Source organism: Mastomys coucha, unplaced genomic scaffold, assembly GCF_008632895.1.
Source record: "Mastomys coucha isolate ucsf_1 unplaced genomic scaffold, UCSF_Mcou_1 pScaffold5, whole genome shotgun sequence".
Lineage (NCBI taxonomy): Eukaryota > Metazoa > Chordata > Mammalia > Rodentia > Muridae > Mastomys > Mastomys coucha.
The window spans coordinates 24331537-24355011 of NW_022196911.1; the positions used below are offsets into that span (position 1 = coordinate 24331537).

General features: G+C 53.0%; 2 protein-coding genes across 4 annotated transcripts; both read right to left on the reverse strand.

The window, feature by feature from the left end:
- Nucleotides 1–250: 250 nt before the first annotated feature.
- Slc9a3r2 (SLC9A3 regulator 2) lies at nucleotides 251–11347 on the reverse strand. 3 transcript variants are annotated; one of them, XM_031353873.1, is made up of 7 exons: nucleotides 10973–11347; nucleotides 8340–8540; nucleotides 3143–3322; nucleotides 2768–2921; nucleotides 2660–2703; nucleotides 1561–1623; nucleotides 251–1360 (listed from the first exon to the last, which is right to left on the reverse strand). In XM_031353873.1, the coding sequence occupies exons 1-7, from the start codon at nucleotides 11183–11185 to the stop codon at nucleotides 1202–1204; spliced, it is 1014 nt and encodes a 337-aa protein (XP_031209733.1). In that variant the 5' UTR covers nucleotides 11186–11347; the 3' UTR covers nucleotides 251–1201. The 3 variants fall into 3 exon arrangements, with proteins under 3 accessions (XP_031209733.1, XP_031209734.1, XP_031209735.1); XM_031353874.1 differs by lacking the exon at nucleotides 1561–1623; XM_031353875.1 differs by lacking the exons at nucleotides 8340–8540; nucleotides 10973–11347 and adding an exon at nucleotides 5720–5971.
- A 6691-nt stretch (nucleotides 11348–18038) lies between these two features.
- On the reverse strand, nucleotides 18039–19340 carry Npw (neuropeptide W). Its single transcript, XM_031353710.1, has 2 exons — nucleotides 18685–19340; nucleotides 18039–18213 (listed from the first exon to the last, which is right to left on the reverse strand). The coding sequence occupies exons 1-2, from the start codon at nucleotides 18972–18974 to the stop codon at nucleotides 18114–18116; spliced, it is 390 nt and encodes a 129-aa protein (XP_031209570.1). The 5' UTR covers nucleotides 18975–19340; the 3' UTR covers nucleotides 18039–18113.
- Between the last annotated feature and the right edge of the window lie 4135 nt (nucleotides 19341–23475).

Consider the following 23475-nt stretch of genomic DNA (forward strand, 5'->3'; position numbering starts at 1 on the left):
CCTGCGGCCCAGCACTCCTCTAGACCTAGCTTCCGAACTCACACTTGACCTGTGCCCGGAACCCACCCCATGTTAACACAGGAGCTCTTAGACACCAACTCTCTGGACTACCGGACTCAAGGCTTGACAGGTCTTGGAGACAGGGGGAGGAGAGGATGGCCTCACTTACCTAAAGGATCTCCCGGAGCGAGCCTTACTCTTCACCCCTACCCCTCAACTGAAGATTCAGAAAACACACAGGCGCCAAAGGTCAAGGCAAGGCCTGTTTAATTTGAGGGCGCGCGTGCGCTATGGCTTATGAGGCAGACAGCAATGCCAGTGAGTGAGTTTGGGGAGTTGAGGGTGGAGGGTGGGAACCAGGTAGGCATAAGGCAGGCGCCAGGCCCAGGAGCCCAGGATCATACCTAGGAATGGCTCACACGGACCCACCATTCCAGGTCCTGGAGCTGCAGAGCAGGATAAGGGGTTTGTCCGGAGGCTGCCCTCTTAAAAGTCATGGAACACCCATCCTCTGGCCCCTCAGAGAGCCTGGGCTCTGCATTCCAGAACTCAGCATGTGGGAAGCAGCACAGGGGTAGCTAGGCAGAGAAGAGAGGCCTGGCCTAGGGGCCATCCCACATGAGGGATGGGACAAAGGGACAGCTCCTCCTGGCCCAGCTGGCCCTGAGGCCCCCTGACTGTTCCCTGGTCTCTGCTCAGGATGGCGCTGCTGACAGGGTGGGTAAGAAGGGTTTGCAGAGAAAGGTTTTGTTTTATTGCAATTATTTAGAGTGAGTCCCGAGGGGTTGGGGGAGGGGGCTCCACTATTAACTGGAAACATATGTGGAGCTGGAGACCTTTTAGGAAAAAAAGCGAAAACATGAATTCCTTTCAGTCAGCAGGCCCCAAGGCAGAACGGCAAAGGCCCTTGGCAAACCACCACACATAGCTCCTCCCTCTCTCACTGTTTCTGTCCTCTCCCTCTCTGTTTCTGTCTCTGTGTCTGTCTTGGCTGGCTGTGTCTAGCTCTGTCTCTCTTTTCTCGGATCTTGCTATGACCACCGCAGCACCCAGTGGACAAAACAAGGGTTCATGGGGTCATGGGTTGGTTTGTGGGTGGTGTGATACCACCCTCCAGTCTGCTGAGGCTTGGGGAGCTCTGGAGAGGCCCAAGGTCCGTGCAGGAAGAGACCCTGGGACCCCTGGACAGGCAGAGAGGGGCTCAGAAGTTGCTGAAGATCTCTCGCTTCCGGTTCCAGTCCATCTGGGGTGCCCGCTTGTTGACCCGAGTAGCTCGAGCCTTCTCCTTGGCCTCTGCTGCTGTGGGGCTCAGGTGGAGGCCGCTCTCCTGGAAGGGGTCTCGCTTCCAGGCACTGCCATCCTGGGGGCAGGCAAGGTACAAACAGTGAGCCATATCCATGGCAGCTACCTTCCCAAAGGAACTTACACCAGGGGCTGCCTCAGGCAGCCAGCCCCAGAGGCTTCTTGGAAGTGGTAGCCCCACCATCCTGGTAGGTACTCTACAGAGATCCACTTCGAAGGCCTCTGAAGCCCCATGTGTGAGCATCACGGCACAGTTACCTCATTGTCCTTCTCTGAGCCTGGCAGGTCGCTTCGGGAAGAGCACACGGAACCACCATTGAGCTAGGAAACCAAGGGTAGGTTGTGGTTTCAGTGTCCCTATCCTGGTGCACCCAGATCTTCACATACACACACACACACACACACACACACACACACACACACACACACACACACACGCACGCGCGCACGCACGCACGCGCACACACACAGCTGCAGCTAGTCCTTGTTCAGCAGTGAGCACACTTCAGTCACTGTCTGGGCTAGGGCATAGCTGGCACCTAACAGGAGAGATGGGCAAGTCCAACCTGAGCAGTCATGCTAGGGGAGAGCAGCTGTGGAGATGGGAATTCACCTGTTGTCATACCAGGACGGTGTCCCAAGAAGGTAAAGACTACTCGGTAGTCAGGTAGGAACAAGGCATGGGAAGACGGCCCGGGGGTGGGGGGGACCCCAGTGTCTGCCCACACTGCATCTGAGCTGGTGCTAACCCTGACAGGATCCACAGTGGCTATTTGTTTTGTTTTGAGACAGAGTTTCTCTGTGCAGCTCTGGTTGCCTTTAGAACACACTCTGGGGCTGGAGAGATGGCCCAGCGGTTAAGAGCCCTGACTGCTCTTCCAAAAGTCCTGAGTTCAAATCCCAGAAACCACATGGTGGCTCACAACCATCTGTAATGAGATCTGACGCCCTCTTCTGGTGTGTCTGAAGACAGCTATAGTGTATTATGCCAGAGCGAGCGGAGCTGGAGCGAGCAAGGCTGGAGTGAGCAGAGGTCCTGAGTTCAATTCCAAGCAACCGCATGGTGGCTCACAACCATCATCTGTACAGCTACAGTGTACTCATATACATAAAAAAATAAATAAATCTTTAAAAAAAAAAAACAACACACACTCTGTAGACCAAGCTGAGTTCAAACTCAGAGATCTGCCTGCTTCTAGTTCCCAAGGGATGAATGCCTGCCGTGGGTATTTTTGAGGTAACCAGGCCAGTTGGTTTCACAACTGTACATCTTTAAGGGCAGAGATCTCCAGAACAGCCTCTGTCATGTCTGAGGACAGAAGTAGAGGTATGTGTGTGATCCCATCCAGGCTCTCACCTGGGCAGGACTGGTCCCGTTCGTGACTGGTGATGGCAGTGGACCTGTGGGGACAGCAAGTTAGTGGCTGCACTGACCCTACCCTCTGCCCCGAAGGCAACAGCCTACCTTCTACATGTTCCTCAGTGGGTACGACCCGCAACCGCTTGAAGTGTTCATCAGTCTCAGGATCTACTACCAGCAACCGGGCCTCGTCCTCCTGTGCCCTGATTCTGGCGACAACCTCAGCATGGCGCAGCCCCTCCACATTCTGCCCATTCACCTGCCGCCACCCACACAGGTCAGCAAGGCCTGAGGGGCCCAGTCGGCCCAATGCCACCCAGCCAGGTGTGCCATCAAATATTCATAGAAGCCACCAGCAGCCAAAGCAGCAAGAAGAGTGCCAGCTCAAGTTCCCTGTGTCTTCCCTCCTCCTGCAGGGACCCGGGGCCCATACATGGACACTCGGGGACATACAGATACAAATACAGGGACCCAGGGTACCTCAATGAGCCGATCCTGGGCACGGAGGCCAGAGTGAGAAGCAGGAGAGCCAGGGTCCACAGAGCGGATGTATTGGCCAGGCCGGGACTTGTCACTATGCAGGTTGAACCCGTAGCCCTGGGGTCCCCTTCGCAAGTGGCAGAGCCGGGGACGAAGCTCTCTTGGGGGCCCATTGACATCCTGTAGACCCATAGGAGGTGACATCAGGCTCTACCCGCAGCTTCCCAGCCCTTATGCTAAGGGACCAATCCCAGGTTTCATTGATAACAGTATGTGTTTAGGGAAGGAGTGTTAGCTGTGGGGCTAGGGACAGAGCAAGGTACCAAAAATGTAAACATCTAATGAGATAGCTGCTGGCAGGACCTGTGCAAGAATTCATAGGGGGAGCCATGCACAACCTAGAGATCTAGAAGGAGCCAGAAGGGATAACGGCCCCATCAGAGGCTCCAGAAAGACTGTGCCTTTGGGGTTTGCCTCCCCGCCCCCTTTCCCTGGAAGCCTGAGCAGCTTTGCTTTCTTCTCAAGGCCTTCAAGAAGCTCCCTGGGCTGGTGTGGCAGCTCTTTGCTTTAGAATTCCAACACTAACTGGAGCTACTGCCCCAACCCCATGGGCCCAGAAAGCAGGGGCGGCAGATAAGAAAGATCCAGTGGTGACCAGTCCAGTGTTTCCCAGCCCACAACATGGAAGGACTCATGGTACCCACAGGGGAACCCCCCTCACTCCCACCCCACTGTCCCAGGCTGCCCTTCTTTACCTCTGGCATCCTGCAGTAGGTCTCTGGGCTAGGAGGCTATGGAGGCAGGGGTCAGCCTGCTGACCACCCACCCCAGACAGGGGCCAAGCCAGAGATGGAGCTGCTGAATGGCCAGCAGCTGCTGGTGCCCAGTTACACAGGGCCAGTGGCTGGGGTGGGCAGGCTGGTGGCAGCTCAGGTTTCTGGGAGTGAGTGCAGGTGACAATGTGCTAGCAGGGGGCATTTCCTCACCTTCTACTACTACCCTGCCCCCTCCCCTCATGGCTGAGGCTGAGAGACTCTAGAGCTGGAAGGATTGGATGGAGCCTTCCCATCTCAGGGCAGATCTCCAAGTCTCAGGTAACTGTCTTCCCCCAATCCCGAATACCTCTACCCTCCTGCTGTCCACTACCACCCGCCCACCCCCCTTTGGTGTTTTGGAGAGAAGGTCCCATGTTTTAACCTCAAACTCACAACTCAAAGTGATCTTTTTGTTTTAGCTTCTGAGTGCTGGAATTATAGGCAGATATGGCCACACTTAGCTCTAAACCCTAAGTAGGGGTACTATCCATGTCCACGGGCCAGCTGCAGGACTAAGTACTCTCAGCTATGCAGGGCCACTCCTAGCTTTAGGGTTCAGAGATAGCCCTTCAATCTGGATACTCTTTTTGTCTAGCCTGCATTTGGGACTCCTACCTTGGTCCCAAAGCCCAGCTAGATAATCATCTGGATCCTCCTGCTGAGCCTTGGTGCACCAAAAATTACAGATTGAACTGTCCCCTGGGGGCTCAGGTAAGCAGTGTTGCCTGAACTCAGGGTTGTAAGGCCTCAAAGATCCCCAAAACCCCACTGCAGAGAACTCTCAAAGACATAGCTTTGGGGCAAGGCCCTGAGAGCCCCTCACCATCAGCCTGGCACAGCCAGAGGCTAGTTCACAGGGGAGAGACTGGAGAAGTAGAGACAGAAGCCAGTCCAAAACAGTATGAGGGAATGTGTGACCACTCCTGGCACAAAGTCATGTCCCAGCAAACCGGACCACATCACGTGGTCATAGAGACAAGACATCCAGACATATGCTCATAAACAAGCAACACAGATACACACAGCCACCCACAGAGCAAACTTAGATCCACAGCACTGGCCCTGTGACCTCTTCCCACGGCCTCTGTGGTAGCCTACAGGGCAGGGTTTCTTGGAGCTCCCAAATGGGAAGCAGGACTTGGCATACTATTGTGGCCATGAAACTAAGGGCCATTCCTGAGAGGTGGCTGTTCTGGCCAACCCCAATCCAAAACAGCCTCCTCTCAGCACAGGCTAAATGATTCCATTTACTAACTGGCCTAAACCATCTCTGGCCACAGGCAGGGTCCCTGTGCTGACAGGCCTGGCGGAAGACCCTCAAGGACTGCAAGACACCCCCAAGCCTGTGGGAGAGAGGGGAGGCAGCTAAAGCAAGCAAGTGGGGGTAGGGTGCCCCAGCGAACATCGGGAGGGGTGCATTGCTGGAATTCTTCCTCCCAGCCCTAGCCCTGAGCACACTTCCTGCCTTCTTCAGACAGGCCCTCTGGCTCCCACGGGCTCTGAGACACATAGCCATAGAGCTGAGCAAGCCCCAGTACCCAACACTGAGCCTATAGCCAGACAAAGGCTGATATGGGGGTGCCCTGAGAGCCAGGCTCTGCCCCCCACCAGATAATGACTCACCAACTCCAGCAGAGAAAGGCCCCCATTGTTTCTTGGGGTCCTTCTTGAAGGCATAAACATCCCCAAGTTCCCTGCCCTTCCCCAGAGATTGAGCTAAAGCTGGGGTCCTGACTGCAGCTCTGCCTCATCCCCATCTGACCTGAACAAGCCCCAGTTGAGAGTTCACAGGAGGGGCTCCTGGTACTGAAGCAGGCAGCATGGTAGTCCGGGATCGAGCCATGAGAAGTGGCTAGGAGTGACTGGCAGCAGGTGGCCAGCCTGGAGTGGCCAGAGTTCTTGGACCAGCTGAGACTGTCACCCCACTTATCTACCTCCCACTGTGGCCCAGGTTCCCTGGGAATGGGTGGGGACATAGGGACTGACTCATTTTGGGTAGCAGGGTGGTTACTGAGCCCCCTCCCCTGTCCGGCGTCCCCCCCACCCAGCTTGGTTTCCGTCCCAATAAAGGAAGGAAGGAAGCTGCTGGAGGCCCTGCCCTGCTCCAGGACCCAGGGCAGTGGAGACAGGGAGTCAAGGGAGGGGGCCTTGGCTGGAGAACAGAAGACAGTGGATGGGGGAGGGAAAAGAGGAACAGTGAGAACCAGGGGAGCCCCCAAAGCGGTCATGTTATCACTTTGCTCTATCCCACGAACCTACTACCTGCAGAGCTGTGTCAGCCATAACTCAGTCCCCCACGTCCCCCAGGAGGTGCAGACATGGTAGGACCCAAGGGGTGGAAAGGCAAGGTCCCCACTACCTCCCTGTCCCTGGCACTGCTAGCTGCTGGGTCTCTGTTTGGGGGCTGTCCCTGTCGTCACTGCTAGAATCAGCTGGCTGCAGCTGCAGCCACCCCCAGCCCTGAATGGCCTGGGACTGAGTCATCACTGACTAGGCCTTCCCGCCCCCAAAGGGAGGGGCAGACATATCAGTGTTCTCCCTTGTCCTACCTCCCCTATCAGTCAGGCTGGGCCAGAGAACACAGGATCAAGGAGTGTGTGAAAAGGCCTTAACCTCTCATGGGGGCATCCAATGGACACCCACCCTGCAACACAGCAGAGGCATACAGGCCTCATCGGTCTGTCCAGCCATGGATACCCCCATCAGAGCTCAACACCACGCAGTAAGGGGAACCCTCTGTGACGCCCACCCCAGCCTGAGACAGGCTGTCTCTAAACCTGGTTTGTAGAGGTCTTACGAGGCTCCCCTTTCTCTCCCAGGCTAAGGGTGTCCCTTGGGTTCCTCTACCTCCTGAAGTCCTTGTCCTTAGGTTTGACCCATCTACAATGGGACAAGCCCATTGTACCCCCTTTTGTTCCTCTAAAAATACACCCAAAGGAAGCCCCCTCCTAGAGCTTCCTGCAGCCCCTCCAAGCCTGAAATAGCAGAGACAGGGAAGGACCCACCCACAGCCAAGGGGCCTAGGCCACCCCATCTCCAGATAAGGCCCCAGGGTGGATTTTTCCACAGGAAGGTGAACCGTGCTATTTGCTTCTAAATGAATGGACACATGCCTGGGGTTGGGGGGGGGGCTTCTTCCTAAGGAGGAGAAAGGGGTGCTTGGGAAAAAGGGAGGTTCCTAGTCCCCAGCCAGAGGAAGGAGCGCCTGGCACCATCTTTTTCCCACAAAATTCCTATTAAGATTCCTGATCTTAAACAACCCAGCCAGAGTCCAGAATCTGGATTCTAGGCTTGGCACCTGCCTTCAGGTCTCTGAGAAAAAGAATCCAACAGATCCAAAGCACAGATGTTGGCCCAGGTCGGCCTTACCACTAGGGATGTCATTTCCCAACCTCCAGACAGGTTCCACAGGGATCAACACAGGCCTGACCAGTACAGGACATTTGGGTGAGGTCAGAGGTAAATGTTAAGGTCTGAAACCCAGCCAGAAAACCTGACACGCCACGACCTAAGCCAATGGTTCTCAAAGTTGGACATGAAGAGCGGCTTGGCTCAACTAATAATTAGAAGACAAAAGAACCAATAATACCAGATCCTCCAAGAAGTAGAGCAAACAGCCTGCGGCCCTCCCTCCCTGCCTCAGGCTCTGCCTGGGTAGCTACCTAGAAAAAGGTGGAACTCTCTTGTTTTATTGGGTCTCCAAGCCTGGAAGGATAAAGATGAGGGGAGGGGCTACCCAGCAGGGGCCATGGGACAGCAGCGCATACCAGCACAGGTGGGAAGTGGGAACAAGGACAGGAACTGGAACCCAGTTGAGCTGTAAGTGGGTCCTCATAAGAACCCTCATAAGGACCTCATCTCATAAAATGAGATGAAATGGAAATCCTCATAAGGACCCTCATCTGCATGTGGGTCCTTCCCTTGATTCCCTTTCCCTAGGAAGCCCCTGTGTTCTGGAACCCACCCACTCCCGCCCACCCCCATCACTGACCAGCTACAGCACCGATCCCTGCAGCAGGATCTAATCCACCCACGGGCTTCAGAGCACATGGATGGCTTAGACTGGACGCTTCAGACAGAGACGTGGACAAAACCCAGGACAACAGATACCTAACAGACATTCAGTCCTTTAGAGTCCCACCAGCTCTTCTCAGAGCTCCTCAGCCACTGGAACCTCCCGCACAGGGAACAAAGGCAAACGAGTTGCTGCAGTGGTCACCAGCGGCATAGAGAGTGGTTACTGCAGTAGGGAAAGAGCCTTAAGAGGAAATAGAAGTGACTTAAGAGGCTTATAGAAGTGACCAAAGGGAAGATTGTTATCAAGAGGCAGTGATGGCAGTCCTGGAAAGGCTCATTGTTCCCACAGACATAGCCCACCATACCTTCTGGCCAGTGTCCGAGCCAAGGCTGCCCGAGCATGCCCAGTCCAGCTTTGGCTCCCAGGGATTGTGGGTTGGCGGAAGCCCTCGATGGGCCATCTCCTCAGTGCAGGTCAGTTGCCGCCGGCAGAGCTCCTCATCCGTCTCCTTGTCCACCACAAGCAGCTGGGTCTGCCCCTCCACTGCCTTGATCCTCTGTACCACCTGGAACGGGTGTGAAGCAGGACCCGGTCAGCAGCCAACATCCCGGGCAGCCCATGGATAGGGCACCACTCCCGGCTAGACCAAGGCTCATGGACAGAGGGCAGGAGTGGGTAGCTGGACTGAGAGGCCTGCGGGCTCCACCCCCCACCTCCAGTTTCTAGCAGTTCCCTCCTTCTTCTCCCTAGAGCTAGGGCCCAGGCTGCAAGTACTTCAGGATTCTCTTGTGGCCTTGCACTCATCTCAGGTGAGCACAGGAAGGAGCTGCTAGGAACAGCCAGATGGGAGAGTCAGAATCTGTTCAGTTGAGCTTCAGGATTTCAGTCTGGTCTATGCATGTGTATGCTTTGTGTGTGTGTGTGTGTGTGTGTGTGTGTGTGTGTGTGTATTTTAAAGTCTGGTTTTTGGATCAGGGATAGGAGAGAACAATGTCTTTGTTGGCCCCAGTGTGAGTATCTGGGCTTATTTCTTCCTCAGAGATGCAGTGTAAATCTAGTGTCCAGCAAGTCCTAGAACTTCAACTTGCCTCCAGACCTGAACCAGAAAGCCATCCCTGCTGAACCTGCAAACAGGTGAAGCCCTAGGAATTCTAAGGCGCTCACATACATCAAGTAAGCAGAGGGCAGTTTCAGCAGGCATAGCAGCAGAACAGATGTGGCTTTCCAGCCATCTGTGTGTCTGTCTGGATGGGTGCCTGTGAAGTGCGGGCCACCTTGAATCAGGCAGGATGTTGGTATGCATTCAAAGGGAGAGTGCCCACTGGGCATCTAAAGGGCAGGAAGCATTCACCCCACCCTACAGCCTAGGAGTGCAGAGACAGGATCTCTAGCATGACTCCACGGAGTACATGCCACCACAGATAAGAAGGTGGTGGCCCATCTTTACCTGCCCCTCAGTGATCGTCCTCTCTCCCCATGACCAACAGAGCAGAAGTTCCCCAGCACTCTGATGCTCTTTCTGCCATGGGAGCCAAGCCAGTCACTCACAATCTCTAAACAGCAGCAGAATGGGAGTCATGATTTTGCCTCCTATCTCTCTGAGCAGTAGAAGGAGTCTAATGTGGCTCTATGTGAAAGTCTTTAGAGACTAGCGGCCCAGAAACCTGGGATAAACAGGTGCATTCCAGCAACCGCTAGAGGCAAATGATACCAACTCTGCCAGTCTCTCCCTTGCTTTTTGGGCCAACCATTGGGCTTTACTCCCAAACTCTTCAGCACACAACCAAATCCTGTGGTCACTGTAGATAGAAGGCAGGTCGCTGGGGAGATAGAAGTTCAACTTAGCCCAGCAAAGAACCACTCTCTTTTCTCCAGGCCTTAGGACTGACCACTCACGTAGGGCATGGACTTAGTGGTACTAGGGTTCCAGAACAGAGAACGAGGAGGGAGGCTGAAGAGTAACCAAGTTCTTTCTTTCTTTTTTTTTTGGTTTTTCCAGACAGGGTTTCTCTGTGTAGCCCTGGCTGTCCTGGAGCTCACTTTGTAGACCAGGCTGACTCAGAAATCTGCCTGCCTCTGCCTGTCTCTGCCTCCCAAGTGCTGGGATTAAAGGCATGCCCCACCACCGCCTGGCTCCACCGCCCTGGCTCCAAGTTCTTAACTGTGTCTGCCCATCAGTGGGGTACAGACACCCCAGAGGTAGAACCTGCAGAGAGGCCAGCCAGACCATCTCTCCTCCTTCCTCCAGCTGCAGCAGGCAAGGGCTGCACAGTGACCTCTGCAGGGCCCAGGAGCCTCTCAGGAGCAAGCTTTGTCTGAATCCCAGGAATATGCTGCCACCAGAGCTGACACCACCAGATCCAGACACACCGCTCATGAGAAGTACACCAGTGTAACCAGGCGGCTGGGCAGGCAGGTGGGCACGCGCGCACACACACACACACACACACACACACACACACACACACTCGGCCAGCACACGTGCCTGATGTGTCCACACAACCCTAGACACATATTCCAGCACTGACACAAGTACGCTTTCGTCCACTCCTGGAACACTTGGATAGTGTATTCATATGGATGACCCCAGAGAGACCTGCAAGCACACACTCATAACTCACACACTGACAGAAAAGCATCTATACCACAAGGCCACAAGGTGCCTTAGCCACCTCCCCACACCCCACCCCCGCCATGGCACACGGAGGCCAAAACTAGCAGAAGCAGCCAGGGCCCTGGCCAAAGTAGCCGCAGTGCGGCCCCTCCCTACCAGGATGTCCTCCCTCCCCCGTTTGTACAGGACTGAGCTTCCTCACCAGGAGGCCAGCTGGCGGGCCACGTCCCACACCTCGACACCCGAACAGCCGGCCCCCATGGGACCCTGGCCGGGTCCCACCATACGGCACGCAGAAGGGTGGCCGTAGGCATCTCGGGCAGCGCTGTAGGGACCCGCCCCTAGGAGGGAACCGGGGGGCGGGGCGCAGCGCAGGGACCCACCTGGTGATGCGTCTCGCCCTCTACGTTGACGCCGTTGACCTCAACCAGGCGGTCCCCGGCGCGCAGCGCGGCTGCCTCGGCTGGGGAACCTGGCTCCACGCGCCGGATGAACTGGCCACGGCGGCCTTTCTCACCATGCAGGTGGAAGCCGTACCCTTGCTCGCCACGCACCAGGCGACACAAGCGGGGCCTCAGCGACTCCGGCGCGGCCATGGCACCCGCTGCCCCCTGGCTGGCCGCGACTGGCCACGGCTCACACCACCCGCAGGCTGGATCGCGGAGGCGGCGGAGGCGCGGGCGGGAGAGCAGGCAGCGGCCTCGGTGTGCTCCTGCTCAGCTCGCGTCGCCTCGGGCTCCGGCTTCGGCTCTGGCCCTGGCCCCTGCTCCTGCTGCAGCGCCGCCCCCGCGCCCGCCCCTTCCCCGCCCTCCCGGCTGCCCCCGCCCTAGCTCTAGCCCCGCTAGCTAGGCCCTTGCCTGGGCGCCCAGAAAACCCACGGACCAAGGAGTGGGATTGCTTGGCCAGGCAACCTCAAGTCCCTGGGAGTCCTATCGTATCCCATTTTGGCCACCCTCCCTAGCGCCAGCACCTCTGGCTTCTGTTCCAGGAACCACTTTTTTAGACACCTGCATATGCTACAGTGAGGGAAGCCTCTTAGAGAAACTCTGCACAGTGGCCAGAGGGGAAGTGCAAGGCCACTGCGCCCCTTCCTCGGGATGCACCCCACCCTCTACCTACCGGGACTGTTCAGCCTGCTCCCTCTAGATCCCCGAAGTTGTCTTGTCCTGACCCAGAGAGCAACAGGCAAGAATAAGAATTTAAAGAGATACTATAGCAACCAAGGTCTTTAGGGACAAGTAGGTGTCCCCCTGGTCCTCCCAGGAAGTGTTTGTCCATTAAACATCCTGTCTCCCTGTATTCCCTACTTTTCGGGAACATGAGTTTATCTGGCAGAGATGGGAGATGTGTGCTGCCTTGACCTGGTATGAACTGTGTTGAGGACTGTAGCCCCTGAGTTCTAGGTGGTGATCAGCTGTCCCAAATTAAGTCCCACAGGGCTCCCATCCTCGGTTCCTAGGTCTATAGTCCCAACAGACTTAGATTTATGATTGCATAAGTTCTCATCTACCCTTACAGGACAATAGCCCCACTGAGAACCCCTTATGCATTCCTATATGGTTTTCCAAGAACAACCCTAGAGAAAACCGACCACTTTACAGATCAGGAAACTGAGACCTAGAGAAACCCTCTGCTGGAGTCCAGTACTGTGAGACTGCACTTTCACCTCGAGGCATCCTCTCAAGTACATAAGACAGCTGAGATCTGGGCTCACCCACACAGCCTGCTTCTCCCGAGCCCAGGACTCCTCACTTACCTGGTCCCCCTGAGTCAGGTAAAAGCAGCTCAGACAGTTCCCCATGTGGATAGGAGAAGCAGCCCTAGCTCAGTGTTCTTCTCGCCCTCCCCTCTCTCCAGAGCCCTTAGCTGGGGCTTTCCACCACCACCGAGCTCTGGGGCCCACCTCTCAGCCTCATCTTCAGCAGCAGCCCCTTGGGTACCCACACCCTCGTGGCTGCTCCTAAAAGGCACTTAGGCTAAGGATGCATTGTTGCTCCCTGCCTCCCCCTCACTCCCCAGAACCAGCAGATTCTAGCTGATGCTGCCACAGGCCTGGCTGACCACTCCCATCTGTCTGTCTGCCTGACTATCCAGAATTTGTCTTTCTATCTTAGGATTGGTTTTCTCTGGGCCTGGCCTAATGCTGGTTGCCCATGGAGATTGTTAATGTGTATAAGCGATGTGCTCTCTGTATATCCCACCCATGTGGAACTTGGAAGTTACCCTGGCAATAACCAGGAACCTTCCAGACCTGCTAGCAGCATCTTTGTGGTCACACTAAAGAGGTTGGCAAGACGGGAGATCTCTAGGCCAGGAGTTGAGGAAGGTAGGGGACCTCTTCCCACCCCAACTTTGGGCCCCTCCTTGGTGCCAGTGTGTGTGGGGGGGAACAAGGGCAGGAACGTGTGGTCTCAGAGGGGCCAGGAGCCAAGGATGACACAGCTTTTCAGTCACAGAGTAGTAGCAAAGGAGTTCCCAAAGCAAAAGGGCTGGAAAGTGCCAAGAAAGGTGACAGAACCAAGGTCTGAGCCCATCAGTGGGCTTAAGTCACAAAGAAAGCCTGGGCCAGCAGTGTGAAACAGCAAGGAAGGGAAGCCAGGCTGCCAGAAGTCAGCATCTCTGTGATCTTTGTAGCCAGCCTGGATAGAGTGCTTCAAAACCAAGAGCAAACAATGAGGCTGGAGAGATGGCTCATCTCTTGAGAGGACCAGGGTTTGATTCCCAGGACCTTTATGGCAGCTTACAACCATCTATAACGGGACCCAAAGCCTTCCTCTGGTGAGTAGACACAAATGCAGACAAAGCACCCAGGTACATAAAATATAAAACAAATCCCCCTCCCCTCCCTAGACAGGGTTTCTCTGCGTAGCCCTGGCTGTTCTGGAACGCAGTCTATAGACCAGGCTGGCCTCGAACTCAGAGATCACTTGCCTTTCCCTCCTGAGTGCTGAAATTAAAAGTGTGTGCCACCACTGCCAGGCAAATAAATATTTTTTAAAAACTGAACAAAGCCGGGGTGGTAGTGGCACAGGCCTTTAATCCCAGCACTTGGGAGGCAGAGGCAGGCAGATTTCTGAGTTCAAGGCCAGCCTGGTCTACAGAGTGAGTTCCAGGACAGCCAGGACTATACAGAGAAACCCTATCTTGAAAAATAATAATAATAAATAAAAATAAAAACTAAACAAAAATGTTTTGGAAGCCATCATTTAATAAAAGTGGGACTCTGGGACTGGAGAGATGGCTCAGCGATTAAGAGCCCTTGCAGCATTTATTGTTCCTGCAAAGAACCCAGTTTGACTCCCAGAACCTACATGGTACCTCACAACCATTCATAATTCCAGTTCCAGGGGGTCCAGCCTAAGCTACATGAAGACTATCTCAAAAGAAAACAGACACAGGATTGGGAATGGCTGGGATGGAAGAGTGCTTGCTCAGCATGCAGGGAGCCCTAAGTTCTATCTCTGTCACTCCATAAACCTGCTAGGCATGCTTGTAATCTGAACACGGGAGGAAAAAAAATCAAGATCATCTTCAAGTGCATAGTGACTTTGAGGCCAGCTTGGGCTACATGAGACTCTGTCTCAAGAAAAAAACAAAACAGGTTAAAGAGCTGGCTCAGTGGTTAAGAGTATTGACTCTTGTGGCAGAGAACCTAGGTTTGGTTCCCAGCACCTACATAATAGCCCACAACTCTCTGTAATTCCAGCTTTAGGGGGGATTCAGCACCCCCTTCTGGCCTTCATGGGCTATTTCACTCATGTACACATACCCTATACAGACACAGACACATGTGCATAATTAAAAGCACATACCTCCCTCAGAAATTAAACTGGACAAGAAAGAGCCCATTTAAACAATAAAACAGAACCCAGTATAGTAGCTAATCCCAGCCCTAGGGAAGCAAAGGCAGTTGGATTTCTGTGGGTCCCAGGCCAGTCAGGACTACATCGTGAGATCCTGTCTCAAGAAGGAAAGAAAGGAAAACAGACAGGGCAGACCAAGGGTGACCATTTTTCAAGAGAGAGTTGGTGACAAGCACAATGGAAGAGGAGAAAGGTTGGTGGTGCAGCAGGGATAGGGGTCTCTCAAAGACCATACCTCCTGGGCCTTCTTCCCTAATTCCCTCCAAGGCTTTAGGCAGACTAGATACCCCCGTGGACTTGAAAGACAAGTATAGTGCAAGCTGAGACAGACCAAGAGGCTTGAAGGTATACCCTCTCATGAGGTTAGCACCTCAGAGAAAGGGATAGGAAGGCAGTTGGCTAGTGAGGCCTTAAGAGTCCAGAGGGCTTTATTTTTCTACTTCTTTAAAAGCTGGGGAGACATAGTCCCCAGGCCGGCAACATCCAAGAGGGTGGAGACAGGATGGTCCGCTTAAGGGAATGTCCCCCCACTAGGCTTCATACCCTACAACTGGCTATACAAATGAGTCACCTGTGTGACAAAGAGCTGGTACAGCAGCCCTCCCCTCCTCTGGATTATCCAAGGCGACAGAGCTGCCCTGTTGCACCTCTGGTGGGACAGAGGGTTTTTCACTAAAACAGTATATCCTTCTTGAAAGCGCCAAGGCTGGGTGTGGGCGGGACCCGGGAAACCCTGTCCCAGGGGTGGAGCCAGTATTCTGACACCAAGTAAAGGCTAGGGTCGTCCTGGAAAAGCGCTGCTATCTTAATGGGTGGCAATGGCCCTGCCTGTGTCTATCAGGTTTCGCGTAGGGCCTCCTCCCTCTGACTACATCATGACTCTCTTTGGATCCCCAAATTGGAGCAGGCGTGATCACCGTTACGAAAGGAGAAAGTACAGAAATCCGGAGAAAAGGGGACAGGGCAGAAAGAGAGAAAGGGTAGGAAGGAGGGACAGGAAACTGACCACCTTCAAGAATTCCAAGACCTCACCCCGCCCGCTTCCCTGCCTGGGTCTGGCTCCCTTCCTTGGCGGTGGACTGCCAACAACAGCTGCGTAGCGCCACCTTGCGGAAGTGAATGTGATTGCACCATCGCGAGGTCGGACGGGCTGGAAGGTTAGGGGTGCATGGGACGCGTTGCAGGTCGACCTCAGACTTCACTTCCCTAGTTTAGACTAGTTCCAGTTCTGTGGGTTTAGAATTTGGTTGAAGCCCTGGAGCCGGTTACACCACGCAAGCAGAGGAATGCAAGCCTTGGAGAATAACAGAAAAAGAAGGCCTCTAAAATAGTCCTCAACTCCCTTTGCCCTTCACCCTGGCACTCACTTCTGTAGAATGAGATAGCTCTAGGCAACCAAACCAAGTGCCCCAGCCCTTGTGACCAAACAGTTGCCAGCTACTTGGCGTCCAGCACCAGCACTGGCAAGCACTGGGTAAACATTGCTCAGACCCAAGGAAACAGAGGTTTGTGTACCTTGGCCTAAGCGAGAGAGCGGTCCAGAGCTAGCGAAGCCCCCAGGGATCGCTTAAAGAAGCCTGAAGAGTCTTATGTAATTTACTCTCTAGGATGCTTAGGTTGCTCTAGAATCTGTGTATGGATTTTGCAAGCTGGGCAGGAGGTAGAAGGACAGGGAATAAATGTAGCTGAGCACAGAGCATGAGAGCATTAAGCTCATCCTATGGGCAGTGGGGAGCCAGTGAATATTGTACATCTGGGGATAACAAGGTCAGGACACTGATGTTTTGAAAGGTTTTGCAAATCACAGTCAAAATAGGGAGAACTGAGCTGAATATGATTGCCTTTATCCCAGGAGGTAGGAGGCAGAGGCAGGCAGATCTACAGAGGTCAGCCTGGTTTACAGAGCAAGTTCCAGGACAGCTAGGCCTACCCAGAGAAACACTGTCTCTAAAACAAAACAAAAACCACAGCTGGGCAGTGGTGGTGCATGCCTTTAATCCCAGTACTTAAGAGACAGAGGCAGGTGGATTTCTGAGTTTGAGGCCAGTCTGGTCTACAGAGTGAGTTCCAGGACAGCCATGGCTACACAGAGAAACCCTGTCTCAAAAAACCAAATCAAACAAACAAACAAAAAGAACTGGGAGAAAGGCAGCATTCCTGGGACAGCAAGAGGGCTCACTAGATAAAGGCAGTCAGATAACCTGAGTCTGACCCCTGGGACCCACGTGGTAGAAGGATAGAACCAACTATAGAACCAGCTCGAGCACCTTGTCTTCTGACCTCCAGAGGTGTGTGCACACACACAAGAAAGAAACAAAGAGAACAAAAATAAATAAATTAAATGTAGTTATAAAACGTAGGGGGCAAAGCCATAGCTGAGCAGTTCATTTGCTTGCTACTCTTTTGGAGGACCTGAGTTCAATCCCAGCACCCACATCAGGTGCCTCATACCACCTGTTGCTCAAGTTCCAGGAGATCCAGTGACTTCTTCTAGCACCCAAGAGCACTGCATGCACATGCTACACATGGATATGTGCAGGAAAAACATAAATTTTTTAAATCTTTTAAAGGTGTGGAGCACTGACCTATAGGAAGGAGGACTCCCAGTTGGTAGGACAAATGGGTCAGGAGTGGCCTGAGCTGGGCAGCAGTCAGGGTCCACCTGCTCTTAGCCTTTGGGAAGTAGATCGAGGGAAGATCTTGCCACATGTTTACAGGGGATGGGAAGGGAGGGTGGAGGGTCCCAATTGTGTGAAACTGGAGGAAGCCCAAAGATGTCTTATGCATGCATGCATGAGCGCATGTGTGTGTGGTATGTGGTATGTATGTGTGTATGTGTTCTGTCCCAAGCTAGTCTGGAAATTACTATGTAACTTATGCTGGTCACAAATTCACAGCAACCATCCTGCCTCAGCCTCTCGAGTACTAGAATTATAGACCTGTGCTGCAATACAAAGCTTGATCATGTGGGACCAGAGCAAAAGCCTGGAAATGCAGAGGAGTATGAGAAGTGGGGAGTGGGGACTGCTGGGTTTCCTTCAGAGTAGAAAAGTGACTATAAAGGAAGCTGGTGCCTTGTGCTTACTCTCTAGATGCTGACGGGAGGGAAAGGATTCAAGGAAATTCAGGCTTAAAACTAATACCAGAAGTGGGCAAAAGTCCTGGTGTGCTGCCTTGGGCCAGAGGCAAAGCTGACAGTGCTGAAAAGTCTCCGTGATCAGGACAGAGGACAGAGCGAGGGCCACCTGGACACTCCACTCCTTTGTTTCTCCCTCCTGTATGCTTCAACCGTCTGGACAGACCCAGGGGTGTCTTGCTCCAATCCCGGTAGGAGTTTAGAAGGTCGGTCACCGTATTCGGGACCCTGAACATTCATGAACAGGGAAGGGAACCTATGGAGGAAGCAACCCCAGGCCCCGGAAGCATCTCAGCATTGCTCCCCCGACTGCATCCCTAAGGACAGATTGATGAGCTAGTCTGGTCAGGGAGGGGGTTCTTGACATTTGCCAGAGCGTAGGCGCAAGGCTATGTGCGCCCTGAAGCCAGACGCTAAGTACACAACGGAAGAAAAGGGTCACACGCGGGGTGGGGCACAGGAATCAGGTTGGTTTTATTGACCAGACCACGAGGCCTGACTGGAGCTACAAGCTGTGCCCTTATGTCAAGCATGGGGGCGCCATCGGTTCTTGGGCGTGACAGGATCTGCAAAGATGATTTGCTGCAGGAACCATGGCTGGGCGCGAAGCGTCTCTCTGAAGGCTCTAGAAAGAACAAAGCAGGACTCTAGAGACAGGGGTAAGGCTCTTCATTCTGTTCTCAGGATGATATGGAAGGAACTCTGGGAAATTCTTCTAACATAATAGGAAACAGAATGGGTAGGGAAGGTGGGGGGCCATAGTGGCCACACCTGTAAAACCAGTAACCAGGAAGATGGGGGGTGGGACATAATATCAAAAAAGGGGGTGAGGGGCTGGAATACAGGATACAACTCAGTGGACAGAGTGCTTGCTTAGCATGTGTGATGTCCTAGTTCCATTTCTAGTACCACGTAAGCACACTTGTAATCCTACCACTTGGTAGGTGGGAGAAGGATCAGGAGGAGTTCGGCCTGAGCTACAACAAAACAAAACAAAACCCCACCAGTACCCATAGGCTAGTAGTCTTGTGTGGTCTAAGACCCCTGGAAATTCCCTTGCTGGATGCTACGCCCGCCTCCTCTCTTTTCTACTTACCTAGCAGCGGGCTCCTCTGAGATCCAGGAGTGAAGGCTTACCGACTGCTCCGGCTGGCGGACTCCCTCTAGGTCCCGCGGACTCCGAGGTGCATGGATGGGAACCTCTGCCTGTGAGCTCCTGCTTCGTACATCCCATAGCTTCTGCCAGGGGGAAGGAAGCAGGAGAGGGCTGCCGGCGAGTGGTCCAGCGGTCCCGCCCAGGGCACGGCGCCACAGGTAGGGCGAGCGGCGTAGCCCCATGAGCAGCCCCGAGGCACGACCCACTGTGTGATAGCGGGGACTCGCCATGTGCTTGTACCAGGCGGTGGTGGGCAGCGGTAGCAAGAGCAGAAGCAGCAGCAGCGGCAGCAGAGGCCGGTTCCTGGGAACCCCGGGCCCCGAGCCCCGGACTTCTCTGCTTGACGCCAGCGCGCTCAAGTTGATGGCCCCTTGGCGGGTTAGGACAAGAGCAGGGTTTATGCCTCCAGAACGTCGGAGCTCCGGAGGATGGAGAAGACCAGTCAGTTGGTGCAACTATAGCTTCTCAGTGGCCCCGCCCCGGCTCGCCCCCACGGCACATGCCGTGCTCACCCAAGGGAGAGAAGAATGGAATGGGAGGGAGAAGAGGGAACCTGGGCAGCTAGAAGCCTCTCAATGACTAGGTCGCAAGCTGGACTGTGCTTGAAACTCTCGTGGGAGATCTCCTTGCCCCTAGGACGGGAACTGTCAGGGAGGGCGTTCTGCTACCATGGTGTCAGAATACAAGGATGGGCTGCCAGGGGGAAAGGGATGCCCCCTTGGTAGGGGTTGCTACAAGTGGAGCACTTAACACGGAGAGGAGACAGCAGAGTTCTGGTGGGCTAACATAGGAGAGTTTCAAGCGTGGAGCCACTCTTCCCTGAGGGCTGTCCCTCTTCTTCCTTAGTACAGCTCTCAAGTTCCCATCCAAACCCACTTTGATGAATGCTTGGAGACCTTGAGTTTGGAGCTGAGGCATGGGAACACATTCCTATAATCCCAGCATGGATTCTGAGTTCAAACCAGCCTGATTATGTGACCCTAGCTCTAGGAAGAAGGAGGAAATTAAAGGAGATTGGGGGTGGGGGTGGGGGTGGGGCAAGCTAGGAAGGCAAGCAGGCAGGGCAGTCTGGCCACATGAAACCATCCCTGTAGTTTCTGGAAAGCTAGAATGTTAAGAGCCAGCACATCCTGGAACCCTCAGTTTCAGGAGACTTGACGGGCCCTACCAAACTCCAGAGCATCCTCTGTAACAATGCCTCTAGGAGACATCCTTCCCAGCCAAATTCAATCAGGGGAAGGTCTTAGCCCCACAGCAGGTGACTCGCTCACCTGTGTATACGAATATTCATATTCGTCCCTTATCTCTCTTCCCAGTAAACTCCTGTAAACTTCAAGGCTCCACTAAAATGGCTTTGGTTAGAACAGTCAGCTCACTTCTCTAGCACCGTCAAAGACTCTACTGTAGTCTTTCCTGACCTCCCATCCTTCCAGCCCCAATATCAGAAAAGGGCATTGGATCTCTTCAAAGTGGAGTTAGGGATGGCTGTGAACCACTACATGGCAGCTGGGAACCAGACCCAATAGCAAGAATTACTCTTACCCAACTAGCATCTCTCCTGCCCCCTCAGCTTTTCTGAGTTTTTTTGAGAAAGGGTTTCTCTGTGTAGCCTTGGCTGTCCTGGAACTCACTCTGTAGACCAGGGTGACCTTGAACTCAAGAGACCTGCCTGCTTCTGCCTCCTGAGTTTAAATCCCAGGATTAAAGGCATGCACCACCACGTGGCAATGCTTGGCTTGTTTATTTGTTTTTCTTCAGATGGGGGTCTTACTATGTGGCTGGGGCTATCCTAGAACTCACTATGTAGGCCAGGCTGGCCTCGAACTCACAGAAACCAGCTTATTTTTTTTAAAATAAAGTATCTTTTTTAATGATTTATTTTTATTCTACATGCATTGATGTTTGGCCTGCATGTATGTGTGTGAAAGGTGTTGGATTCACTGGAACTAGAGTTGCAGACAGTTGTGAGCCACCATATAGGTACTGGAAATTGAACCAAGGTCTTCTAGAAGAGCAGTCAGTGTTCTTAACCTTTGAGCCACCTCTCCTTTTCAGGTCTGGAGAGATGGCTCCGCACTTGCTGTTCTTCACTTTTCAAGAGCACCTGAGCTTGATTCCCAGTACCCACATCAAGTAGCTCACAGCTGCCTGTAACTCCAGCCCCAGAGCTTTGACCCTTCTGACCTTCAGTGGGTACCTGCACTCACATGCATGTACCCATATGCACACACACCTACATATAGTTTGAAATAATAAAGATAAACCTTTATTTTATTTTATTTTATTTTATTTATTTTTCAAGACAGGGTTCCTCTGTATAGCTCTGGCTGTCTTGGAACTCACTCTGTAGACCAGGTTGGCCTCGAACTCAGAAATCCACCTGCCTCTGCCTCCCAAGTGCTGGGATTAAAGGCGTGTGCCACCACCGCCCAGCTAAATTTTTATTTTCTAATTGTGTGTCTATTTGAGAGTAGGTGCCATAGGAGCTGGATACTAAAGTGAGATGCACACAGTCACTAAAGTATATTATACCTCTTCAGAAAGATCACCCATTAAAAACATAGCTGTTGAGCTGGAGAGACGGCTCAGTGGCTAAGGGCACTGACTGCTCTTCCAGAGGATCCAGGTTCAAATCTCAGCACCCACATGGTAGTTCACAACTCCATGTCTGTAACTCTAAGATTTGATGTTCTCACACAGACATACATGAAGGCAAAAACATCAAAGCACATAAAATAGCAATAAATACGTTTTTAAATTTTTTTTTTTAAAAAAATACAGCTGTTGTCCAGACATGGTGGTGTGTGCCCTTAATCTTAACACTCAGGTGGCTGAGGCAGGGGGACCACAATGATTGTGAAGCTATTCTTAGCTCTTACCTACCAAGACATCCTTCCAGCCCCCTAGTTGAGAAGTTCTTGTATAGCCTGGACTGGCCTTGAGTGTGCCATGCAGCTAAGAATAACTTTGAACTTCTGACCCTCCAGTTTCTACCTCCAGTGCTAGGATTATAGATACAGGCCACCATTCCCAATTTGAAATATCATATTTTGATCTTGAAACCAAAGGAACCGCCTGTTCCTATGGGAGCCCTAGTCTTGGAGAGAGTGGCCTGGAGTGTGTGGTGGGCAGGAGGCTCAGCATGACATCGACCACTGCCTGGCCAGGTGCTGCTGCTCACTCCAAATCAGTGGGGAGATGGGACAGCAGGTAGGAGAAATGGCTGCTCTTCAAGAGGACTTAATTTTGATTCTCAGCACCTATATGGTGGCTCACATGTCTGTACCTCTAGTGCCTCTTCTGGTCTCTTCAGGCACCAGGCATGGATGTAGACCAGAGACATACATGCAGGTAAAACTCATATACATATATAAATATTTCATACATATAAAATAATAAGAAAATTTTAAGTTGAGTTTTTTAAAAAGGCAGTGAGGGGGACAGAAGAGTCACCTACTCCAGAGGTAGAAGAGCCCCAGGGGCTGCAGTAGGTCCCTTCTTACCTGGATCTGGGTGGCTGGGTTCAAATATGCCACAGACTTGATACTGATGAGGGTACAGAGGGTCAGTAAGTGCTAGAGTTCCCTCTGCCTCCGATTCCTCCCTTAGGTGAGGGAATGGTGATGGTGATCACTTCATCTTCTTGTGTTAAAAGTAATGGCAAGTCTGCCTGCTGCCCACACACTTAGGAGTCAGGGGAGGGAGACAGTGAGCGCCCAGCCTGCCTGAGTTACAGAATTAGGACCTGGTTTATATTGGAGGCTAACCAGGTCTTCATATCAAACAAATATAAAAAATGCTCACAAATCTGCACAGTAAGTATCTTGGCACCACATCTGACACACAGTAGGTACTCAGTGGTTGTAGGGATTTTCTATTACTACAGTTTCACAGTAGGCACTCAGTGGTTGTAGGGATTTTCTATTACTGCTGTTTCAACAGCTCCAGGCCTGTCCGGGAGAAGGATCCCAAGGTGTGGGTGGAAGACATGGAGGGGGTGGGTTCATAGGCAAGAGGACCTGCCAGGGACCAGGCAAGCTGCCTCCCCCATCAACCGCCTGTTCCTATGGGAGCCCTAGTCTTGGAGAGAGCAGCCTGGAGAGTGGAGTGGGCGGGAGGCTCGGCACGACACAGTCCACTGCCAGGCCACTTAGGGTCCCCAGGCACTGCTGCTCACTCCAAATCAGGGACCTGGGGGAATAGCAATGAAACGGAGTAGGTGTGGGGAGCCCCCTGGAGGTAGCCTGGGAAATGCAGATCCATATGAACATACCAATTACAAGCTTGGTGGAACAGGTCTTATTTCCAAGGCAGATGGGGGAGGGGGATGGAAAGTTGCCAGCACCGGCAACTTAGGAAGACATTGTCTGAAATTAAAAAGCTAAAAGTGGGTTGGATGCTGGAGAGATGGCTCAGTGGTTAAGAGCACTTGCTGATCTTCTAGAAGATTTCCAGAACCCACATGGCAGTTCAAACATTTGCAATTCTAATTCCAGGGAATTCAACACCCATGGGCACCAGGTATGCATGCGGTACACATCCATATATGTAGTCAAACACTCATACACATAAAAATAAAACCTTTAAAATACCACTTTATCTATCTATCCATCCACCCATCCATTTGTCCATCCATCCATCCATCCACCCATCATATCCATCCATCCATCCATCCCATCCATCCATCATATCCATCTGTCCATCCCCCACCCACCCATCCACCCACCCACC